This window comes from Choloepus didactylus, chromosome 20 (assembly GCF_015220235.1).
Source record: "Choloepus didactylus isolate mChoDid1 chromosome 20, mChoDid1.pri, whole genome shotgun sequence".
Classification (NCBI taxonomy): domain Eukaryota; kingdom Metazoa; phylum Chordata; class Mammalia; order Pilosa; family Megalonychidae; genus Choloepus; species Choloepus didactylus.
The window spans coordinates 33,100,388-33,120,440 of NC_051326.1; the positions used below are offsets into that span (position 1 = coordinate 33,100,388).

At 39.2% G+C, this 20,053-nt stretch overlaps 1 protein-coding gene across 2 annotated transcripts in view; it reads left to right on the top strand.

Annotated features, from left to right (window-relative positions):
• ELP3 (elongator acetyltransferase complex subunit 3) overlaps positions 1–4,978 on the top strand; it is a 116,928-nt gene extending 111,950 nt beyond the window's left edge. For both annotated transcript variants that reach the window (XM_037813057.1, XM_037813058.1), the window contains exon 15: positions 3,677–4,978. In XM_037813057.1, coding sequence (XP_037668985.1) covers positions 3,677–3,753 — 77 coding nt within the window. In that variant the 3' untranslated portion in view covers positions 3,754–4,978. The remainder of the gene's footprint in view (positions 1–3,676) is intronic.
• Positions 4,979–20,053: the final 15,075 nt, after the last annotated feature.

Sequence of the window (20,053 nt, forward strand, 5' to 3'; positions counted from 1 at the left end):
TGCATACCCACAGTTGCGTGAGTTGCTTTTACAAATTTGATAGTCAGAGACACTTCTCATTGATTCTGTTTCCCTAGAGAACCCTAACTAATACACCTATGTTCATAGTGGCTTTATTCACAATTGCCAAAAGATGGAAGCAACCCATGTCCATCAGTAGATGAAGGGATAAATAAAATGTGGTATAAACATAAAATTGAATATTATTCAGCCATAAAAAGGAATGAAAACATGATACATGTGACAACATGGATGAACCTTGAAGATTGTTGAGTGAAATAAGCCAGACACAAAAGGACAAACATTGTATGATCTCACTGGTAATAAATAATTAGAAAAAGCAAATTCATAGAGTCAGAATCTAGAATATAGTTTGCCAGGGGATGGGGTGGGGATAGACAATAGGGAGTTATGGCCTAAAATGTACAAAGTTCCTGTTTGGAACAATGGAGATGTTTTGGGAATGGATGGTGGTGGTGGTAGCACAACATTGTAAATGTAATCCACAGCACTGAAATATATATCTGAATGTGGTTAAAGGGGGAAATGTTAGGTTGTATATATAGTAATAGAATAAAAATTTTAAAAAGAAATCAGTGGTACTGCGCTACACAAACAGTAAACTCTAAGTTAAACCATGGACTAAAATTAATAGTACAATTTGAAAAATGTGCTTTTATCAATTGTAACAAATGTACCACACCATTGCAAGGTATCAATAACAGGGTGGTATATGGGAATCCTGTATTTTATGCATGATTGTTCTGTAAACCCACAACTTCTCTAATTAAAAAATAATAATAAAAACAGAGAGAACCCTTTAAAGCAGAAATCAAATTATGCCATTTCTTTGATCAAATCTTCTGATTGTTCCCTTCTCACTCAGAATAAAAGCCAAATTCCTAAAAGTTCCCTCCTTCCTGTTCTTTGAATAAGTCAAGCATGCTCCCATCAGGGAAAGAGGTGTAGAAAGGTTCTGGCCAGTAGCACTCTAGAAATTGAAAACACCCTATTGAGTGATTTCAGAGGTATCCTTATGACTACGATCACTTTGGTAATGATTTCTTAACTGCCTGTCTCTCATCCTACTCCTGTCTTATATTGCTGATTTATTTGGACAAATTGAGCTCTTGAAATGCATTGAAACATCTGTTATATGGATGTGCTCCCTCTTGAATTTTTTTTTTTTAGATATATGTGCAATGAAGTACAAAATGTTACGTGTACAGCTTATTTTTGCCTGTGTCTAGTCCCATTCATCTACTCCCTAGATCAAAATCTAACATTTCTTAACACCCTCAAGAGACCCCCTTGTGCCCCCTTTTCCTTCTGTACCCTCTTCCAAAGGTGACCACTATTCTGATTTCTATCACTATATAGTTTTGCCTGTGTTTGAATTTCATATAAATGGAATCTTATATATATGATTTCTTCCAGTCAAAATTATTAAAGTTGTTAGAAGTGGCTATAGTGCCTTTTTCATTGCTGTATAGTATTCCATTGTACAAATATGCCACAATTTATCCATTCCACTCTAGATAGATGTTTGGATTATTTACCATTTGAGGCTACTATGAGTAGCATGTCTTTTGTTTGACATTAGTGTTGATTTCTCTCCACTTGGGAAGGTAATTGCTGGGTTATAGCTTATGCATATATACAACTTGAGGATATATCCTAAAAGCAATAAGGTCATTTTACCCCTCTGAGGGTTTTGAGTCCTCTTTTTATTATGAAATGTTTTCCTGTTTTCAGTGGGTCTGAACCCGTTATTTGTTCATGTTTTTACCTTTCCCTTGTTCTATCCAAGCCACAAGTTAAACGGAAGTAACTATCAAAACACAAAGAATATGTGAAATTGCGCAAAATATGAGTAATTCTTCAATTAAAAGGGCAAGTCTCTGGTGACCTGATATGATTCTGTTACCTCTCTCACATCAGCTTCAGTTTTATTTTCTTAGTACTTAAAAATTTTTCAAGGGGGTAAGAAACAACATAGTGGGTAATCCTATTCCTAAATAGCAAATGTTTGGGCTAAAGAATGAGGGTAGACTTGAGAACTAACAATTATTTGATTTCATGCCAAAACTTTTTGCCTTTCATTTATTCTATTCAGTAAATTCTGATGGGCATAATACTAATCATTAGAATACAGTGATGAACAAAATGTGTAACATTTATTTTCTTTAGGGGAGTCAGACAAATAAGCAGCTAGAATCCATTGTAGTGAGAGTTATGGTGGGAGAAGTATAGATTGCTCTGGAACTACAAAGGATGTAGAATTAACCAAGATTTGGGAGGTCAGGAATGGCTTTCCAGAGGAAGTAGTGTTTAACCCGAGACCTAAAGAATAAACAGGAGTTGAGTGGGCAGCGGGGCCAGGGGTAGGGAGTGTTTCCAGCAGAGGCACCAGCATGACCAAAGACCTGGAAGCTAGAGAAAGAGCCTGACACATTCGGGGAACCTAAAAAAATTAAAAATTCACTGAGGCTAGAGCATAGCATCTAAGTAGAGTGTAATGAGAGATGTAGCTAGAAAGGTAATCAAGTACCAGATCATTGAAAGCTTTAACAATAACAGCAGCAGCCAGCGTTTCTGAGGAATTAGCCTGTTCCAGGCCTGGACTAATCATATTTCATGGACTATCTCATTTAATCCTCACATCCTTATGTAGGTGCTTTATTACAGACTAGGAAGTGGAGACTCAAGACACTTTGAATTTTCCCAAGCCACAGACCTATAAAATATTTGGCAGATCTGATCCGATCTCAAACCAATTCCTAACTTTCAAACCACTCCTAACTGATCTTAATCACTCCTATATACTACCATAAGTCATGCTTTATCCTGTGAGCTCAAATTCTTCATTGAAGATAGTCTTTTTCAAACTTAAGTAATATATAGTTCCCTTTAAAAGAAAGAAAGAATGTCATAGACCTTTAGTACTGACTTAAATCAGTTAGTGTTCCTTAAATGTATACAAACATAAATCTGGTATGAACTTCTTACACTTATAGTGCTCATTATCAAAATGAATGTACAAATTAATACAAACAAAACTCTAAGACTAAAAAAAATTCAAATGTGACTGATCATGTTTTGTTGAAGTTAAATTGTCGCTCACAGTTGTGTGTAGTACTGTGTACTGATCACAGAAGTACAGGTTCTGTCTTAGTTCAGAATAACTTTGCTACTGGCAGCTGTGTGAAGATTCCATTTTCCTGCACCTCTTCTCTCTTTCAGATTTCTGGAAAACCTTGATAATGTTTGGCCTCATTTGGAGTGTACCCATCTCACACCTTAAGTCCACCTCTTACTCACTTGTAATACCTCATGTAGCACTGCATGGTGCCAATACACAGCCTCTGAAATACATAGCGTGCACATTTTATTGTCTATAAATATGTTGAATACCTTGAATTTATGTTAGAAATCAAGAAAAGGGATGTATTTCTTTATAAATAGCAGTTTCTATATTTTAATGCAACTTGGATTCAAAGTAATAAAAATGTTCCAAACTTACTAAAATGAGATTCTATCAGAAATGGAATTTGATCTGTGAATGAGAGTAGGATACTGTGTGAAGCTGCTTGGGAAGAATTTGGTGATTTTTGAGGGTTACTAAAGTTACACTTATTACACACTCATTTCTTGCTTTTTTTCTGCTGCTTTTTAGGAGTCGGCACCAGGAATTATTACAGAAAGATTGGCTACAGGTTACAAGGGCCATATATGGTAAAGATGCTAAAATAATGGCCACATCATTTCAACTTTATGCAGTATCTTCCCTGGCATAAAATAAAGATTCAAGATTTCTGAAGTACTCAGCAGAGAGGCTGAACAAAGCAAATGGACCTACACGACCATCCGCCTTGCAAAGAGCTTCACCCTCATTCTGCAGATTCAGAGACTGAAGAATGCTTTCAAGGCCAGGGAGGGACATCTGCTGATAAAGCCCAGCAGGCCTCAGGCACTCGCAGAGCTCGTGCACTGCCCTCTCTTGCATGTTCTGAAGAAGTCACTTCAGTTTTTGAAGCTTAAATTATTTACCCAGTTTCTAAAATCTGCCTGAGACATGCCTGCAAGTGACTAACTTTTGACTCAAACACAGCAACAAAACCAAATTAATTCATTTGGACACTGTAATTCATGAAATAAAACTGGGTATTATCATTTGAGGAGCAAACTTAGGAGTAAGTTACAAATATGTTCTGTAAGGTCAGAAAGTTAGGTTGAAACACAAAAACTGTGAGTCTTTGATCTCTGGCCTTGAACAACATATACATTTGAGGAAAAGTTAAGAAAATGGATATAATTCTGATCACTGTGCTGACATCTTGAAATAACAGTGTGATGGAGAAATAGGAATTAAAATTGTGGGTTTGTGTTTTAAGCTTGATTACAGATGTCTACCAGCCCTTGCCCATTCAGGAGTCTACCAATAAGACTGGCCATTACAAATACCCTTTATTTCACGTTTTTTTACTGCCTTTACTTCTCACAATCTCAACTGCAAAACATTGTAGGCAGTCACAGCTGTGGTGCCAAGAGAAGCAGTTGGCTTTCCCTTTTCTGTTTCCTGAGCAAGTATTTATGTTTCCTGAGCAATTATCTGAGGTTGTTTGGCTCTGTGTCAAGATTTGCTTTCACAGAAGGTGTTCCCTAAATTTTAATTCTTAAGGATTTTGGTTTATTTTAAATAGAGAAATGTAAGAATTCAAATTGTGATTTTTTAAAAAATGGAAAGTAGACCCATATCTAAAAATAGGAAAAATATTGTCTTTTTCAAAGGTTCATTATCTAGAACTGCCTCTTTCAAATTTTCAGGTAACCTAAGGAGACTCAGCCTGGAAAGGGTCAATTCTTAAAAGCATGGCTTAACCCTGGGCCCCCTTGCTTCTGTGGCATTTTAAAAATGTTTATTAAATGGTATTGATTCCCCTAAAAGGGTCTGAAAATAAATGTTCAGTCTTCAACATACCAAGAAGAGTTGTGGTTTTTTTCACTCCCTGTAAATGCAGTGACATTTACCATCCATTTACAGGATTGGGTTTCCAACCTATGATACTGTTTATTTCCTTCTGGGTATTCTGTTTGCCATTTCATTAAACTGCTACAAAGTAAATAGCAGTGGCTTCTTTATGGGTTTGCTGAGGTACTACAGAGGCTTCCCATAGGTGTAGTTTAGAGAATTTAGTTCTCAGTTATGCTTTCATTCCCTATAAAAATAAAACTATTAAGAACTGTGGAAAGATGGCAGAGTAGTAAGCTCCAGGAATCAATCCCTCCACCAGAACAACTATTAAACAGGCAATATCAACTATTTCAAAACTCCAGAGTCCAGTAGAACACTACAGTATCCAGGAAAGAGTGGGAGGAAGAGGCTGGTAAAATACAGTAAAGACCAGTAAATTGCTTTCTGGGCAGTGGTTACCAGTGCACATACCCCACTCTCATGGCAGGCAGCAATGGGATCTGGCCCCTGGCATAACTTTCTGGTGCTAGAGACATAAAATCCACTCCCCCAAGATCTGAGGAGGGCTAAGGCCAATTGCTGATCACTGCTTTTGATTAGCTGCTTTGGATTGCTGAAGGCCAGGCGCTGAGGGTGGCCATTGTTCCATTCAAATCCTGACAAAATTGGCAGAGAATTAAAGAGAGCAGGCTTCCTCAGAGCTGCAGAGGACAGCTGAAGGGCTGCATTGGCTGGGCAAGTCAAGAAAGCACAGCTACCAATGCCCTTACTGGTACCACCTTTGTCCCTCACCAAGGCAGTTTGGACCAGGCCAGTGTTCACTTTGATTCCCTATAGCCTTGTTCTAGCTGGGAATGACTGGATTGGGAAACTCCTCTCTGCATGCCCCCCTTCCTCCATTCTAAAATTTGACCTGCAGACAAAAGCAGCCTGTGACAAGGACGGCATTATAAGAAACAAAAAGCACTGCCTGGGAAAGGCTTACCTGCTGTGCTGGTTTGAAGCTATTATGTACCCCAGAAAAGGCCATGTTCCTTTAATCCATTCCTTTGGGTGTAGACCTGTTGTGGGTGTGACCTTTTGGTTAGGTTATTTCAATTTGAGATGTGACCCACCCATTCAAGGTAGGTCTTAAACCTTTTACTGGAGTCATTTATGAGAAGATAACAGAAAAAGCAGAAAAAACAGAGAAAAACCCCAGAGAAGCTAAGAGAGGATGCACAGAAGCTCAGAGAGGAGGTCACTGGAACAAGAAGCTGAAAGTAATGAAACCCAGGAGCAAAGGACCAGCAGATGCCAGCCACGTGCCTTCCCATGTGACAGAGGTGTCGCAGATGCCAGCAGTCTTCCGAGAAGGTATCATCCAGTGGATGCCTTACTTTCATGGCCTTAGAACTGTAAATGTGCAAGCTGATAATTCCCCATTGTAAAAGCCAATCCATTTCTGCTATATTGCATTCCAGCAGCTTTAGCAAACCAAAACACATTTTGGTACAAGAGTGGGGTGCTGCAATTTACAAATACCAGAAATGCTGGAATGACTTTATAAATGGATAAGGAGAAGATTCTGGAAGAATTGTGTTATGCATGATAAGGCCTAGATTGTTTTGAAGAGACTGTTGGTAGAAATGTGGAAGCTAAAGGTATTTCCAACGAGGCCTTAGAAATGATGAATGAGTCATTTCCAGTTGGAAGAAAAGTGATCCTTCTTTTAAAGTGGCAGGGAATTTGAAAAAATCAAGTCCTGATATAGAAGGCAAAATTTGAAAGTGACAAGCTTGGATAATTAGCTGAAGAGATTTCATGTTAACTGTGGAAAGTGCAACATGGCTTCTTGCAGTTGATAGAAAAATGTGAGAGGAGGGAAGACTTCCAGAAGATGGCGGTTAGGAGAGACAGGGCAAAAAAACACCTCCATGAAAAATACTAGATAAAAGCCAGAAAGTGACCCAGAACACCAGTTCCAGCAATGCACCAGCTGGACAAGGTCTGCTAAATCCACTGGGACTGTGCAGTTGGTGAAACCAGGAATCTGCATTCTGAAGTAAGCCTGCCAAATATCTGGCAGACACGCTGTGGTGTGGGGAAATCATGGGCTGGCGTTTGGAGTTGGACTAGTTCTTTTTTAAAAAACCCAAAAGCGGCTGTGGATATGGCAGTGAGAACTGCAGTGAAGCACGGCAGGAATGGGCTGTGGTACATCTCAATATCTGGTGTGGATGATAGACTTTCATGCACCCACTGCTAATTGTCTTGGTGCGAGGCAGACAGAGGTTATCCAAAAGGGGAAAATAACCACGCCTCTTACAGCCATCTTTCCGGCGGGCTGGGAATGCTCCTGCCCGGCACCCACGCCACAGCCCAGAACCACACCAAAAAAACCAGTGTGAGGGGAAGTGTTTCCAGCATCACGCGCACACACAATATCGGTTGTGGACAATAGCCTTTCACACACCCACAGCTAATTGTCCCAGAGCTAGGAAAGCAGAGCTGTGTGAAATTAACACACCCCATACAGCCATCCTTTCAGCAGGCTGTGAACACCCCTACACGGCCCTGCAGCCCAGCACTTCACTTGAGGGACGGTGGGCACTTGTGACACAGCACAGCCATCCCTCAGCAGAGGCCCTGGGAGGGCACAGCTTACAAGAGAGACCCACTTGGAAATCTCAGGGACCATACACCAATACCAAGGACTTGTGGGTTAGCAGTAGAAACAATCTGTGGCGAAGACTGAACTGAAGGTTTAGACTCTTGCAACAGCCTTAAATCTCCAGGAACACCTGGGAAGTTCGATTATTAAAGCCACCCTCCCTTCTTAACTGCTCAGACACACGCCCCACATTCAGGACAGACAGCACCAACAACACACCCAAACTTAGTGCACCAATTGGACCCCCACAAGAATCAGACCCCCACACACCACAAAAACAAAGATGGGGAGAACTGGCTTGAGGGGAATAGGTGGCTAGCAGACTCCACTTGCTGGTTAGTTAGAGAAAGTGTATGCCACCAAGCTGTAGATCTTAAAAATCAGAGATTAGACTTTGAATTAGCCTACATATCCTAAAAGAACCCTATCAAGTTAAGCAAATGCCAAGAGGCCAAAAACAACAGAAAATTTTAAAGCATATGAAAACACCAGACGATATGGATAACCCAAACCCAAACACCCAAATCAAAAGATCAGAGGAGACACAGTACTTGGAGCAATTAATCAAAGAACTAAAGACAAACAATGAGAGCATGGCACAGGACATAAAGGACAGGAAGAAGACCCTAGAAGAGCATAAAGAAGAAATTGCTAGAGTAAATTAAGAAATAGATTCTCTTCTGGAAATAAAAGAAACTGTCGCCCAAATTAAAAAGTTTCTGGATACTCATAGTACGAGACTAGAGGAAGCTCAACAATGAATCAGTGACCTGGAGGATGACCAAATGGAAAATGAAAGAACAAAAGAAAGAATGGGGGAAAAATTGAAAAATTGAAATGGATCTCTGGGATATGATAGATAAAATAAAACATTCAAATATAAGACTCAGAAGGGGAAGAGAAGGGTAAACGTCTAGAAAGAGTATTCAAAGAAATTGTTGGGGAAAACTTCCCAAACCTTCTACAAAACATAAATACACAAATCATGAATGCCCAGCGAACTCCAAATAAAATAACTCCAAATAAACCCACTCCAAGACATATTCAGATCAGACTGTCAAATACTGAAGAGAAGAAGCAAGTTCTGAAAGCAGCAAGAGAAAAGCAATTCACCACATACAAAGGAAACAACATAAGACTAAGTTGTGACTACTCAGCAGCCACCATGGAGGCGAGAAGGCAGTGGCATGACATATTTAAAATTCTGAGAGAAAAATATTGGGATCAAGAATTATTTATCCATCAAAGCTCTCCTTCAAATTTGAGGGAGAGCTTACAATTTTCACAAATGCTGAGAGATTTTACTAATAAAAGACCTGCCCTACTTCAGATACTAAAGGAAGCCCTACCAACAGAGAAACCAAGGAGAGAGAGAGATGGAGAAAGGTTCAGTACTAAAGAGATTCAATATTGGTTCATTAAAGGACAATAAGAGAGAGAGGGAAAAAATATATCTGACAAACATAAACCAAAGGATAGGATGGCTGATTCAAGAAATGCCTTCACAGTAATAACATTGAATGTAAATGCATTAAACTCCCCAATTAAAGGTTATAGATTGGCAGAATGGATCGAAAAATATGAACCATCAATAAGTTGCATACAAGAGACTCATCTTAGACACAGGATACAAAGAAATTGAAAGTGAAAGGATGGAAAAAAATATTTCATGCAAGCTACAGCCAAAAGAAAGAAGGACTAGCAATATTAATCTCAAATAAAATAGACTTTAAATGCAGGGATGTTATGAGAGAAAAAGAAGGCCACTACGTACTAATAAAAAGGGAAATTCAACAAGAAGAAATAACGATCATAAATGTTTATGCACCCAATCATGGTGCCACAAAATACGGAGAAAAACACTGGCAAAACTAAAGGAAGCAATTGATGTTTCCACAATAATTGTGGGAGACTTCCAACACATCACTCTCTCCTATAGATCAACCAGACAGAAGACCAATAAGGAAGTTGAAAAGCTAAACAATCTGATAAATGAATTTGATTTAACAGACATATATAGAATATTACATCCCAAGTCACCAGGATACACATCTTCTCTAGTGATCATGGAACTTTCTCCAGAACAGACCACATGCTGGGACATAAAACAAGCCTCAATAAATTTAAAAAAATTAAAATTATTCAAAGCACATTCTCTGACCACAGTGGAATACAATTAGAAGTCAATAACCATCAGAGACTTAGAAAATTCACAAATACCTAGAGGTTAAACACACTCCTAAACAATCAGTGGGTTAAAGAAGAAATAGTGGGAGAACCTAATATGGCAGCTAGGAGAGACAGGGCAAAAAAAACACCTCCATGAAAAATACTAGATAGAGGCCAGAAGGTGACCTAGAACACCAGTTCCAGTGGTGCACCAGCTGCACAAGGTCTGCTAAATCCACAGGGACTGTTCACTTGGTGAAACCAGGAGTCTGCGTTCTGAAATGAGTGAATGAGCCTGCTGAATGTCCAGCAGCCACACTGCAGTGTGGGGATACTGTGGATTGGCATTTGGAGTCGGCCTAGTTCTTTTTTAAAAAAGAACCAAAAGCGGCTGCAGCTATGGCAGCAAGAACCACACAGTGAAGTGTGGCAGGAAAGGGCTGTGCGAACGCCTCAATATCTGGTATGGAAGATAGCCTTTCATGCACCCACTGCTAGTTGTCTTGGAGTGAGGAGGGCAGAGGAGAGCCAAAAGGGGAAAAAAACACGCCCTTACAGCCATCTTCCCAGTGGGCTGGGAATGCTCCTGCCCGGTGCTGGAGCCACAGCCCAAAGCTGTGCCAAGGGACCCAGTGGGACAGGAAGTGTTTCCACAACACATGCACATGCCACAATATTGGGCATGGACCTAGCCTTTTGCACACCCACAGCTAATTGTCCTGGAGCTTGGAAGGTGGAGCTGTGCGAAAAGGGGGAAATTAACATGCCCCATTCAGCCATCTTTACAGCAGGCTAGGAAAGCCCCTGCACATCCCAGCAGCCCAGGGCTTCCCTTGAGGGATGGCACACACTTGTGACATAGCACAGGCTTCCCTCAGCAAAGGCCCTAGAAGGGCACAGCTGGGAAGAGGAACCCACCCGGAAATCCCAGGGACCCTACGCCAATACAAAGGACTTGTGGGTCAGCAGCACAGAAAATCTGTGGCAAGATTGAACTGAAGGTTTAGACTCTTGCAACAGCCTTAAATCTCTAGGAACACCTGGGTGGTTTGATTATTAAAGCTGTCCTGCCTCCCTAACCACTCAGACACATGCCCCACATTCAGGGCAGACAGCACCAACAACACACCCAAACTTGGTGCACCAATTGGACCCCACAAGAATCAGACCCCCACATACCACAAAGACAAAGTTGGGGAGAACTGACTTGAGGGGAATAGATGACTCATGGATGCCATCTGCTTAAACTGTATGCCACCAAGCTGTAGATCTGACAAATTAGATTGGTGTCTGAATAATCCTTCATATCCTAAAAGAACCCTATCAAGAAAAGCAAATGCCAAGAGCCCAAAAACAACAGAAAATTTTAAAACGTATGAAAAAACCAGGTGATATGGATAACCCAAACCCAAACACCCAAATCAAAAGATCAGAGGAGACACAGTACTTGGAACAATTAATCAAGAACTAAAGACAAACAATGAGAGCATGGCACAGGATATAAAAGACATGAAGAAGAGTATGGCACAGGATATAAAGGACATGAAGAAGACCCTAGAAGAGCACAAAGAAGAAATTGTTAGAGTAAATAAAAAAATAGATGCTCTTATGGAAATAAAATACACTGTTGACCAAATTGAAAAGATTCTGGATACTCATAGTACAAGACTAGAGGAAGCTGAACAACTCAGCGACCTCGAGAACCACAGAATGGAAAATGAAAGAACAAAAGAAAGAATGGGGAAAACAATCTAAAAAATTGAAATGGATCTCAGGGATATGATAGATAAAATAAAACGTCCAAATATAAGACTCATTGGTGTCCCAGAAGGGGTAGAGAAGGGTAAAGGTCTAGAAAGAGTATTCAGAGAAATTGTTGGGGAAAACTTCCCAAACCTTCTACACAATATAAATACACAAAGCATAAATGCCCAGCAAACTCCAAATAGAATAAATCCAAATAAACCCATTCCAAGACATATTCTGATCAGACTGTCAAATACTGAAGAGAAGGAGCAAGTTCTGAAAGCAGCAAGAGAAAAGCAATTCACCACATACAAAGGACTACTCAGCAGCCACCATGGAGGCGAGAAGGCAGTGGCACGACATATTTAAAATTCTGAGAGACAAAAATTTCCAACCAAGAATACTTTATCCAGCAAAATACTCCTTCAAATTTGAGGGAGAGCTTAAATTTTTCACAAACCAACAAATGCTGAGAGATTTTGCTAATAAAAGACCTGCCCTACTTCAGATACTAAAGGGAGCCCTACCAACAGAGAATCAAAGAAAGGAGAGAGAGAGAGATAGAGAGAAATTTAACAGATGTATATAGAACATTACATCCCAAATCACAAGGATACACATTCTTCTCTAGTGATCATGGAACTTTCTCCAGAATAGACCATAAACTGGGACATAAAACAAGCCTCAATAAATTTAAAAAAAAAATTGAAATTATTCAAAGCACATTCTCTGACCACAATGGAATACAAATAGAAGGCAATAACCATCAGAGACTCAGAAAATTCACAAACACCTGGAGGTTAAAAATGAGGGGGAGATGAAAACATTCCCGGATAATCAAAAGTTGAGGGACTTCATCACCAGTAGATCAGTCCTATAAGAAATGCTAAAGGCAATTGTACAGGCTGAAAGGGTCACCAAATGATTGACTGAAACCACATGAAGAAATAAAGATCTCCAATAAAGATCACATGGTAAATATAAATACCAATACTACTGTATTTTTGATTTGTAACTCCACTATTTACTTCCTACAGGATCTAAAATACATAAAGTCTAATGATAAATCAGTAGTTTTGGACTCAATGTAAAATATGTAATTTTTGACAACTACATAAAGGTGGGCAAATGGGGGAGTACAGGAACATAGTTTATGTGTCCTATTGAAGTTAAGTTTGTATCAAAGAAAACAAGATTGTTATAGACTTAAGATGTTAAATTAAACCCCATGGTAAACACAAAGAAAGTATCAGAGAATATGACCATAGAGATGAAAAGTAGAGCAGGGGTTCTGAGAAGTGGGGGAAGGGGCAATGGGGAGTTAATAAGAAATGAGTGTAGGGTTTCTGTTTGGGATGAAGGGAAATTTCTAGTAATGGATGGTTGGAAGGTAATGGCATTGAATCATTGTGAATGTGATTAATCCCACTAAATGGAATACTTGGGAGGGGTTGGAATGCAAAGATTTATGCTGTATATATGTTTCCACAATTGAAAAAAGACAGTCTAAATAGATAATGACAATTAAATGCCATAGATGATCCTGCATGAGATCTAAGAATAGAGAAGAAAAGGCTCAAAAGGACACAATTTGGACATAAGAAATAAATGAAATAGAGGACGTAAGCTTTGTATCAATGTTAAATATCTAGAACTTCTTAACTACACTTAATATGATTACATAAATTAATATTCTTGTCCATGGGAAATGTATATGTGAATTATATTATTTTTTCAAGGATCTGTAAAACTTGCTCTCATATGTTCAGAAGACAGAGCAATAGATGATGGATGATAGGGAGGGAGGGAGGGAAGGATGGAAAGAAAGAAATGGTAAATGACAAAATAGTAAAGTTGGTAGATTGGGGTATCGGGGGAGGGGGGTTGGGTATGCTGGAGTTCTGTGTTTGGGGTTTGTATTATTTTTGCAGCTGTTCCTGTAAGTTTGAGTTTATTTCAAAATAAAAATTAATTTTAAAAAAAGAAATAGCAAGAGAAATTGCTAAATATATAGAAACAAATGAAAATGAGAACACAACATATCAAAACCTATGGGATGCAGCAAAAGCGTTACTGAGGTGGAAGTTTATAGTACTAAATGCATACGTCAAAAAGGAAGAAAGAGCTAAAATCACAGAACGAATGCAGCAACTGAAGAAGCTAGGAAATGAATAGCAAACTAATCCTAAACCAAGTAAAAGAAAAGAAATAACAAAGATTAAACAGAAATAAATGACATAGAGAACAAAAAAACAATAGAGAGAATAAATAACACCAAGAGTTGGTTCTTCGAGAAGATCAACAAGATTGACAAGACCCTAGCTAGACTGACAAAATCAAAAAGAGAAAAGAACCATATAAACAAAATAATGAATGAGAAAGGTGACATTACTGCAGATCCTGAAGAAATTAAAAAAATTATAAGAGGATACTATGAACAACTGTATGCGAACAAACTGGGTAATATAGAAGAAATGGACAATTTCCTGGAAACATATGAACAACCTAGACTGACCAGAGAAGAAACAGAAGACCTCAACCAACCAATCACAAGCAAAGAGACTCAATCAGTCATCAAAAAACTTCCCACAAATAAATGCCCAGGGCCAGATCACTTCACAGGGGAATTCTATCAAACTTTCCAAAAAGAACTTGCACCAATCTTATTTACCTCTTTCAAAACACTGAAGAAAATGGAACACTACCTAACACATTTTATGAAGCTAATATCAATCTAATACCAAAACCAGGCAAAGATGCCACAAAAAAGGAAAACTACAGGCCAATCTTCCTAATGAATATAGATGCAAAAATTCTCAACAAAATACTTGCAAATTGAATCCAAAGACACATTAAAAAATTCATACACCACGACCAAGTGGGGTTTATTCCAGGCATGCAAGGATGGTTCAACATAAGAAAATCAATGTAATACAACACATTAACAAATCAAAAGTGAAAATTCAAATGATCATCTCAATAGATGCTGAAAAAGCATGTCACAAAATCCAACACAGCTTTTTGATAAAAACATTTCAAAAGGTAGGAATTGAAGGAAACTTCCTCAATATGATAAAGAGCATATATGAAAAACACACAGCCAGCATAGTACTCAATGGTGAGAGACTGAAAGCCTTCCCTCTAAGATCAGGAATGAGACAAGGATGCCCACTGTCACCACTGTTATTCAACATTGTGCTAGAAGTGCTAGCCAGGGCATTCCTCAAGACAAAGAAATAAAAGGCATCCAAATTGGAAAGGAAGAAGTAAAACTGTCATTACTTGCAGATGATATGATCTTATATCTGGAAAACCCTGAGAAATCAATGACACAGCTACTGGAGCTAATAAATTTAGCAAAGTAGCAAGATACAAGATTAATGCACACAAGTCAGTAATGTTTCTATACACTAGAAATGAAAGAAGTGAAGAGACACTTAAGAAAAAGATACCATTTTCAATAGCAACTAAAAAACTCAAGTAACTAGGAATAAACTTAACCAAAGATGTAAAAGACCTATACAAAGAACACTACATAACTCTATTAAAAGAAATAGAATGGGATCTTAAAAGATGCAAAAATATTCCATGTTCATACATAGGAAGGCTAAATGTCATTAAGATGTCAGTTCTACCCAAACTCATCTACAGAGTCAACGCAATCCCAATCAAAATTCCAACAACCTACTTTGCAGACTTGGAAAAGCTAGTTATCAAATTTATTTGGAAAGGGAAGATGCTTCATATTGCTAAAAACACTCTAAAAAAGAAAAACGAAGTGGGAGTACTTACACTCTCTGACTCTGAAGCTTACTATAAAGCCACAGTAGTCAAAACAGCATGGTACTGGCACAAAGATAGCTATATCGATCAATGAAATTGAATTGAGAATTCAGAGATAGACTCCCAGATTTACAGCCAACTGATCTTTGATAAGGCCCCAAAAGCCACTGAACTGGGACATAACAGTCTTTTCAACAAATGGGGCTGGGAAAGTTGGATATCCATATCCAAAAGAATGAAAGAGGACCCCTACCTCACACCCTACACAAAAATTAACTCAAAGTGGATCAGAGACCGCAATATAAAAGACAGCACCATAAAACTCCTAGAAGATAATGTAGGGAGACATCTTCAAGACCTTGTATTAGGAGGTCACTTCCTAGACTTTACAATCAAAGCACAAACAAAAGGAAAAATAGACATATGGGAACTTATCTATTAGAAGTTTCTGTACCTCAAAGGAATTTGTCAAAAAGGTGAAGAGGCAGCCAACTCAATGGGAAAAAAGTTTTGGAAACCACGTATCTGACAAAAGACTGATATCTTGCATATATAAAGAAATCCTACAACTCAATGACAATAGTACAGACAGCCCAATTAAAAAATGGGCAAAAGATATGAAGAGACAGTTCTCTGAAGAGGAAATACAAATAGTCAAGGAACACATGAAAAAATGTTCAGCTTCACCAGCTATTAGAGATGCAAATTAAGACCACAACGAAATACCATCTCATACCAATTAGAATGGCTGCCATTATACAAACAAGAAACTACAAATGCTGGAGAGGATGTGGAGAAATTGGAACTCTTATTCATTGTTGGTGGGACTGTATAATGGTTCAGCCACTCTGGAATACAGTCTGGCAGTTCTTTAGAAAACTAGATAGAGAGTTACCCTTCGATCCAGCAATTGCACTTTTCAGTATATTCCTGGAAGATCTGAAAGAGGTGATGTGAGCAGATATCCGCACGCCAATGTTCATAGCAGCATTATTCACAATGCTAAGAGATGGAAACAACCCAAATGTCCTTCAACAGATGAGTGAATAAATAAAATGTGGTATACACACACAGTGGAATACTATGCAGCAGTAAGAAGGAACGATGTCGTGAAACATATGACAACTTGGATGAACCTTGAAGACATAATGCTGAGCAAAATAAGCCAGGCACAAAAAGAGAAATATTATATGCTACAACTAATGTGAACATTGCTGAGGAGAAGGCAGGGGTGTTGGGCTTCCCCACCTCGATGGTTGCTGATGTGCTCACAGACATTGGGGACTGGTGGTTTGATGGGCTGAGCCCTCAATCACAGGACTTGCCCTTGGGAAGACTTTTACTGCAAAGGAGAGGCTAGGCCTGCTTATAATTGTGCCTAAGTGTCTCCTCCTGGATGTCTCTTTGTTGCTCAGATGTGGCCCTCTCTCTCTAGCTAAGCCAACCCTCCCCCCTATGTGGGATCTGACACCCAGGGGTGTAAATAACCCTTGCAATGTGGAATATGACTCCCAGGGAGGAATCCGCACTCAGCATCATGGGATGGAGAACATCTTCTTGACCCAAAGGGGATGTGAAATTAAATGAAATAAGTTTCAATGGCTGAGAGATCCCAAAAGGAGCCGAGAGGTCATTCTGGTGGGCACTCTTATGCATAACATAGATAACCCTTTTTAGGCTCTAATGAATTGGAATAGCTAGCAGCAAATACCTGAAACTGTCAAACTACAACCCAGAATCCTTGAATCTTGAAAATGATTGTATAAAAATGTAGCTTATGAGGGGTGACAATGTGACTGGGAAAGCCATGTGGATCACACTCCCCTTTGTCCAGTATATGGATGGATGAGTAGAAAAATGGGGCAAAAAAAAATGCACCCAGTGATCTTTTTTACTTTAATTGTTCTTTTTCACTTTAGTTTTTATTCTTACTACTTTTGTGTGTGTGGTAATGAAAATGTTCAAAAATTAATTTGGGGGATGGATGCACAACTGTGAACAATTGAATGTATGCTTTGTTTGACTGCATGGTATGTGAATATATCTCAATAAAATAGAATTATTTTTAAAAAATGTGAGAGGAAAGGGATAAGCTGAGAACTGAACTCTTGGGTACAAAGAAACCAGAAATAGATAGTTTGGAAAATGTTGAGCTTTGGGAAAATGAGTCCTCAGAAAACAGTGCAGCATGTGAGGATTTAACCAAACATGGAATCAACCAGCCATTTCAGTGAGAGTCAGGATTGGAGATAGAGTTATCCAGAACAGATCTGTGGAAAGTCCTATTGTCTGATAGTTGGGACCCCTGTGTGTTGCATGCAAAACTGACAAGTTTTTTTGTGAGATCTGTATTAACGAAATCACTGCCAGCCTGGGCTAAAAGGGAAAGATTGAAGGAAAAGTGATTTCAAAGGCAGAACACAAGAAACCTCAGGCCAGGAGAGCAGACCCACCCATGCACGTGGCAAAGGGTGAGTTTGCCCCAGAGATTGCAGAGGGTGGGCCATCCACCCTGTTGTTCAGGAAAAGTGCTGCTGCCCCAGGCCTCAGAGAGGTTGGAACACATTTCTTAGGGATAAAGTCTGGCTGCACCCCGCTGTTCTAAGGGGATGGAGCCTGTGCCCTGGAGATGGCAGAGTCCACCCAGAAGCTTGAGGAGGGTGGTGCCGAGAGCATGGCCATGTCCCCAGTGCTTAGAGATGTTGGAGCTCGGTGTTTGGAGAGAACAGGATCCTTGGAGATGGCAGGCCTGCCGCTCTCTCAAGCCCCATGGATAAAACATCATCCTATAGATGAATTTCAGACCTGAAAACCTAATGAAGTATGCCTGCAGGTTTTTGAAACTATTTCAGTCTGGTGAACCCTGTTTTCCTTTCAATTTCTCCCTATGGAAATGGGAACCTTCACTCTAAGACTGTCCCTCCTTTGTATATTAGAAACAGATAACTTGTTCTAAGTTTCACAGGTCCACAGCCAGAGGAGATTTTTGCCTTAGGACAGACCATGCTTGGAATTGATTTTGATGAGGCTTTACTTAATTTTGTTACTTAAATGATTGAAGGCTTTTATGACAGTGTGATGGAATGAATGTATTTTGCATGTAGAAAGAACATGTCTTTTGGTGGTCCAAGGGATGGAGTGTGCTGGTTTGAACTGCTATGTACTCCAGAAAAGGTGATGTTCTTTTAAACCATTCCTGTGGGTGCATATCTATTGTGCTTGGGACCTTTTGGTTAGGTATTTCAATTTGAGATGTGACCCGCCTTATTCAAGGTAGGTCTTAATCCTTTTACTGGAGTCCTTTGAGAGGATAAAGGACAAAAAAAGCTGAAAGAACTTTAAAAAGCCCTGGAGAAGCTAAGAGAGGACACACAGAAGCTCAGAGAGGAGGTCACTAAAACCAGAAGCTGAAAGCAGTGAAACCTCGGAGCTAAGCACCAGCAGACACCAGTCATATGCCTCCCCATGTGACAGAGGTGTCACAGATGCCAGCAGTCTGTCTTCAGAGAAGGTATCATCCAGTTGATGCCTTAATTGGGACATTTTCATGGCCTTCGAACTGTAAATTTGTAAGCTAATAAATCTCCATTGTAAAAGCCAACCCATTTCTGGTATATTGCATTCCAGCAGCTTTAGAAAGCCAAAATACCTGCTTTAAGTCCAGCTGTGGAGCACCCAGGAGAAGATCTGTTTCCTGAGAAGTAGAGGGTTATTTAAATGCCTATCATCAGGAGAATCCCTAAGGCCATGCAAGCACAATCCCAAAAAAGACAGGGTGGACCCTGTACATTGAATTTGCCTTGGGCTGACCTTCCTGATAGGTCTGAACTCTGACAGAGACTCAGACCAGCCAATGCAAGGGGATTTGAAATGTTTTGATTAGATTTGCTTGATTTTGTTACCTCTTGAAACTCCAGAAAATCTATCATATCACCAGTTGGTTACAAATTCAAGAAAAAGACAACTAAGAAATTAAACCCCAGAGGTAATATTTTAATAGTGTACAACAAAAGATTACAAGACAAACATAGAAACAGGAAATGATGACCCATCCGAAGGAAAAGTATAGAATCACAGAACACATTAATGAAGAAGAGCAGACCGTGGACACACCAAAGACTTTCAAAAATTGATTTTCAGTATGCTCAAAAAGATGAAGAAAAATACAGAAAAGAACTAAACAATATAGGAAAACAGTCAATATGCTCATGGAGATTAAGGAAAATAGAAACATCTAAAGCATATAAGGAAAACAATCAATATGAGAATCTCAATAAAGAAACAAATTTTTAAAAAGAACCAAATAGAACTACTGGAGTTGAAAACCACAATAACTGAAATGAAAAACTCCCAGGAGAGTTTCAACAGCAGATTGGATCTGGTAGAAGAAAGAATCAGCAAACCCAAAGACAAGTGACATGAGGCAGGTCGGGGATCATAAAGAAAAAAGAATTACAAAAGCAAAAATAGCCTAAGAGGCCTCTGAAACACCAGTCACATGTGCTATTACATGCATCATGGGAGCCCCAGAAGAAGAAAGAGAGAAGGGAGCAGAAGAAATATTCAAAGAAATGACAGAGAACTTCCCAAATTTAGCAAAAACATGAATATCCAAACAGGATAAACTTGAAGAAAACCATTCCCTATCACATAATGATCCAACTATTGAAGGCAAAGGACAAGGACAGAGTTCTGAAAGCTGCAAGATAAAACAATGTGTTATATAC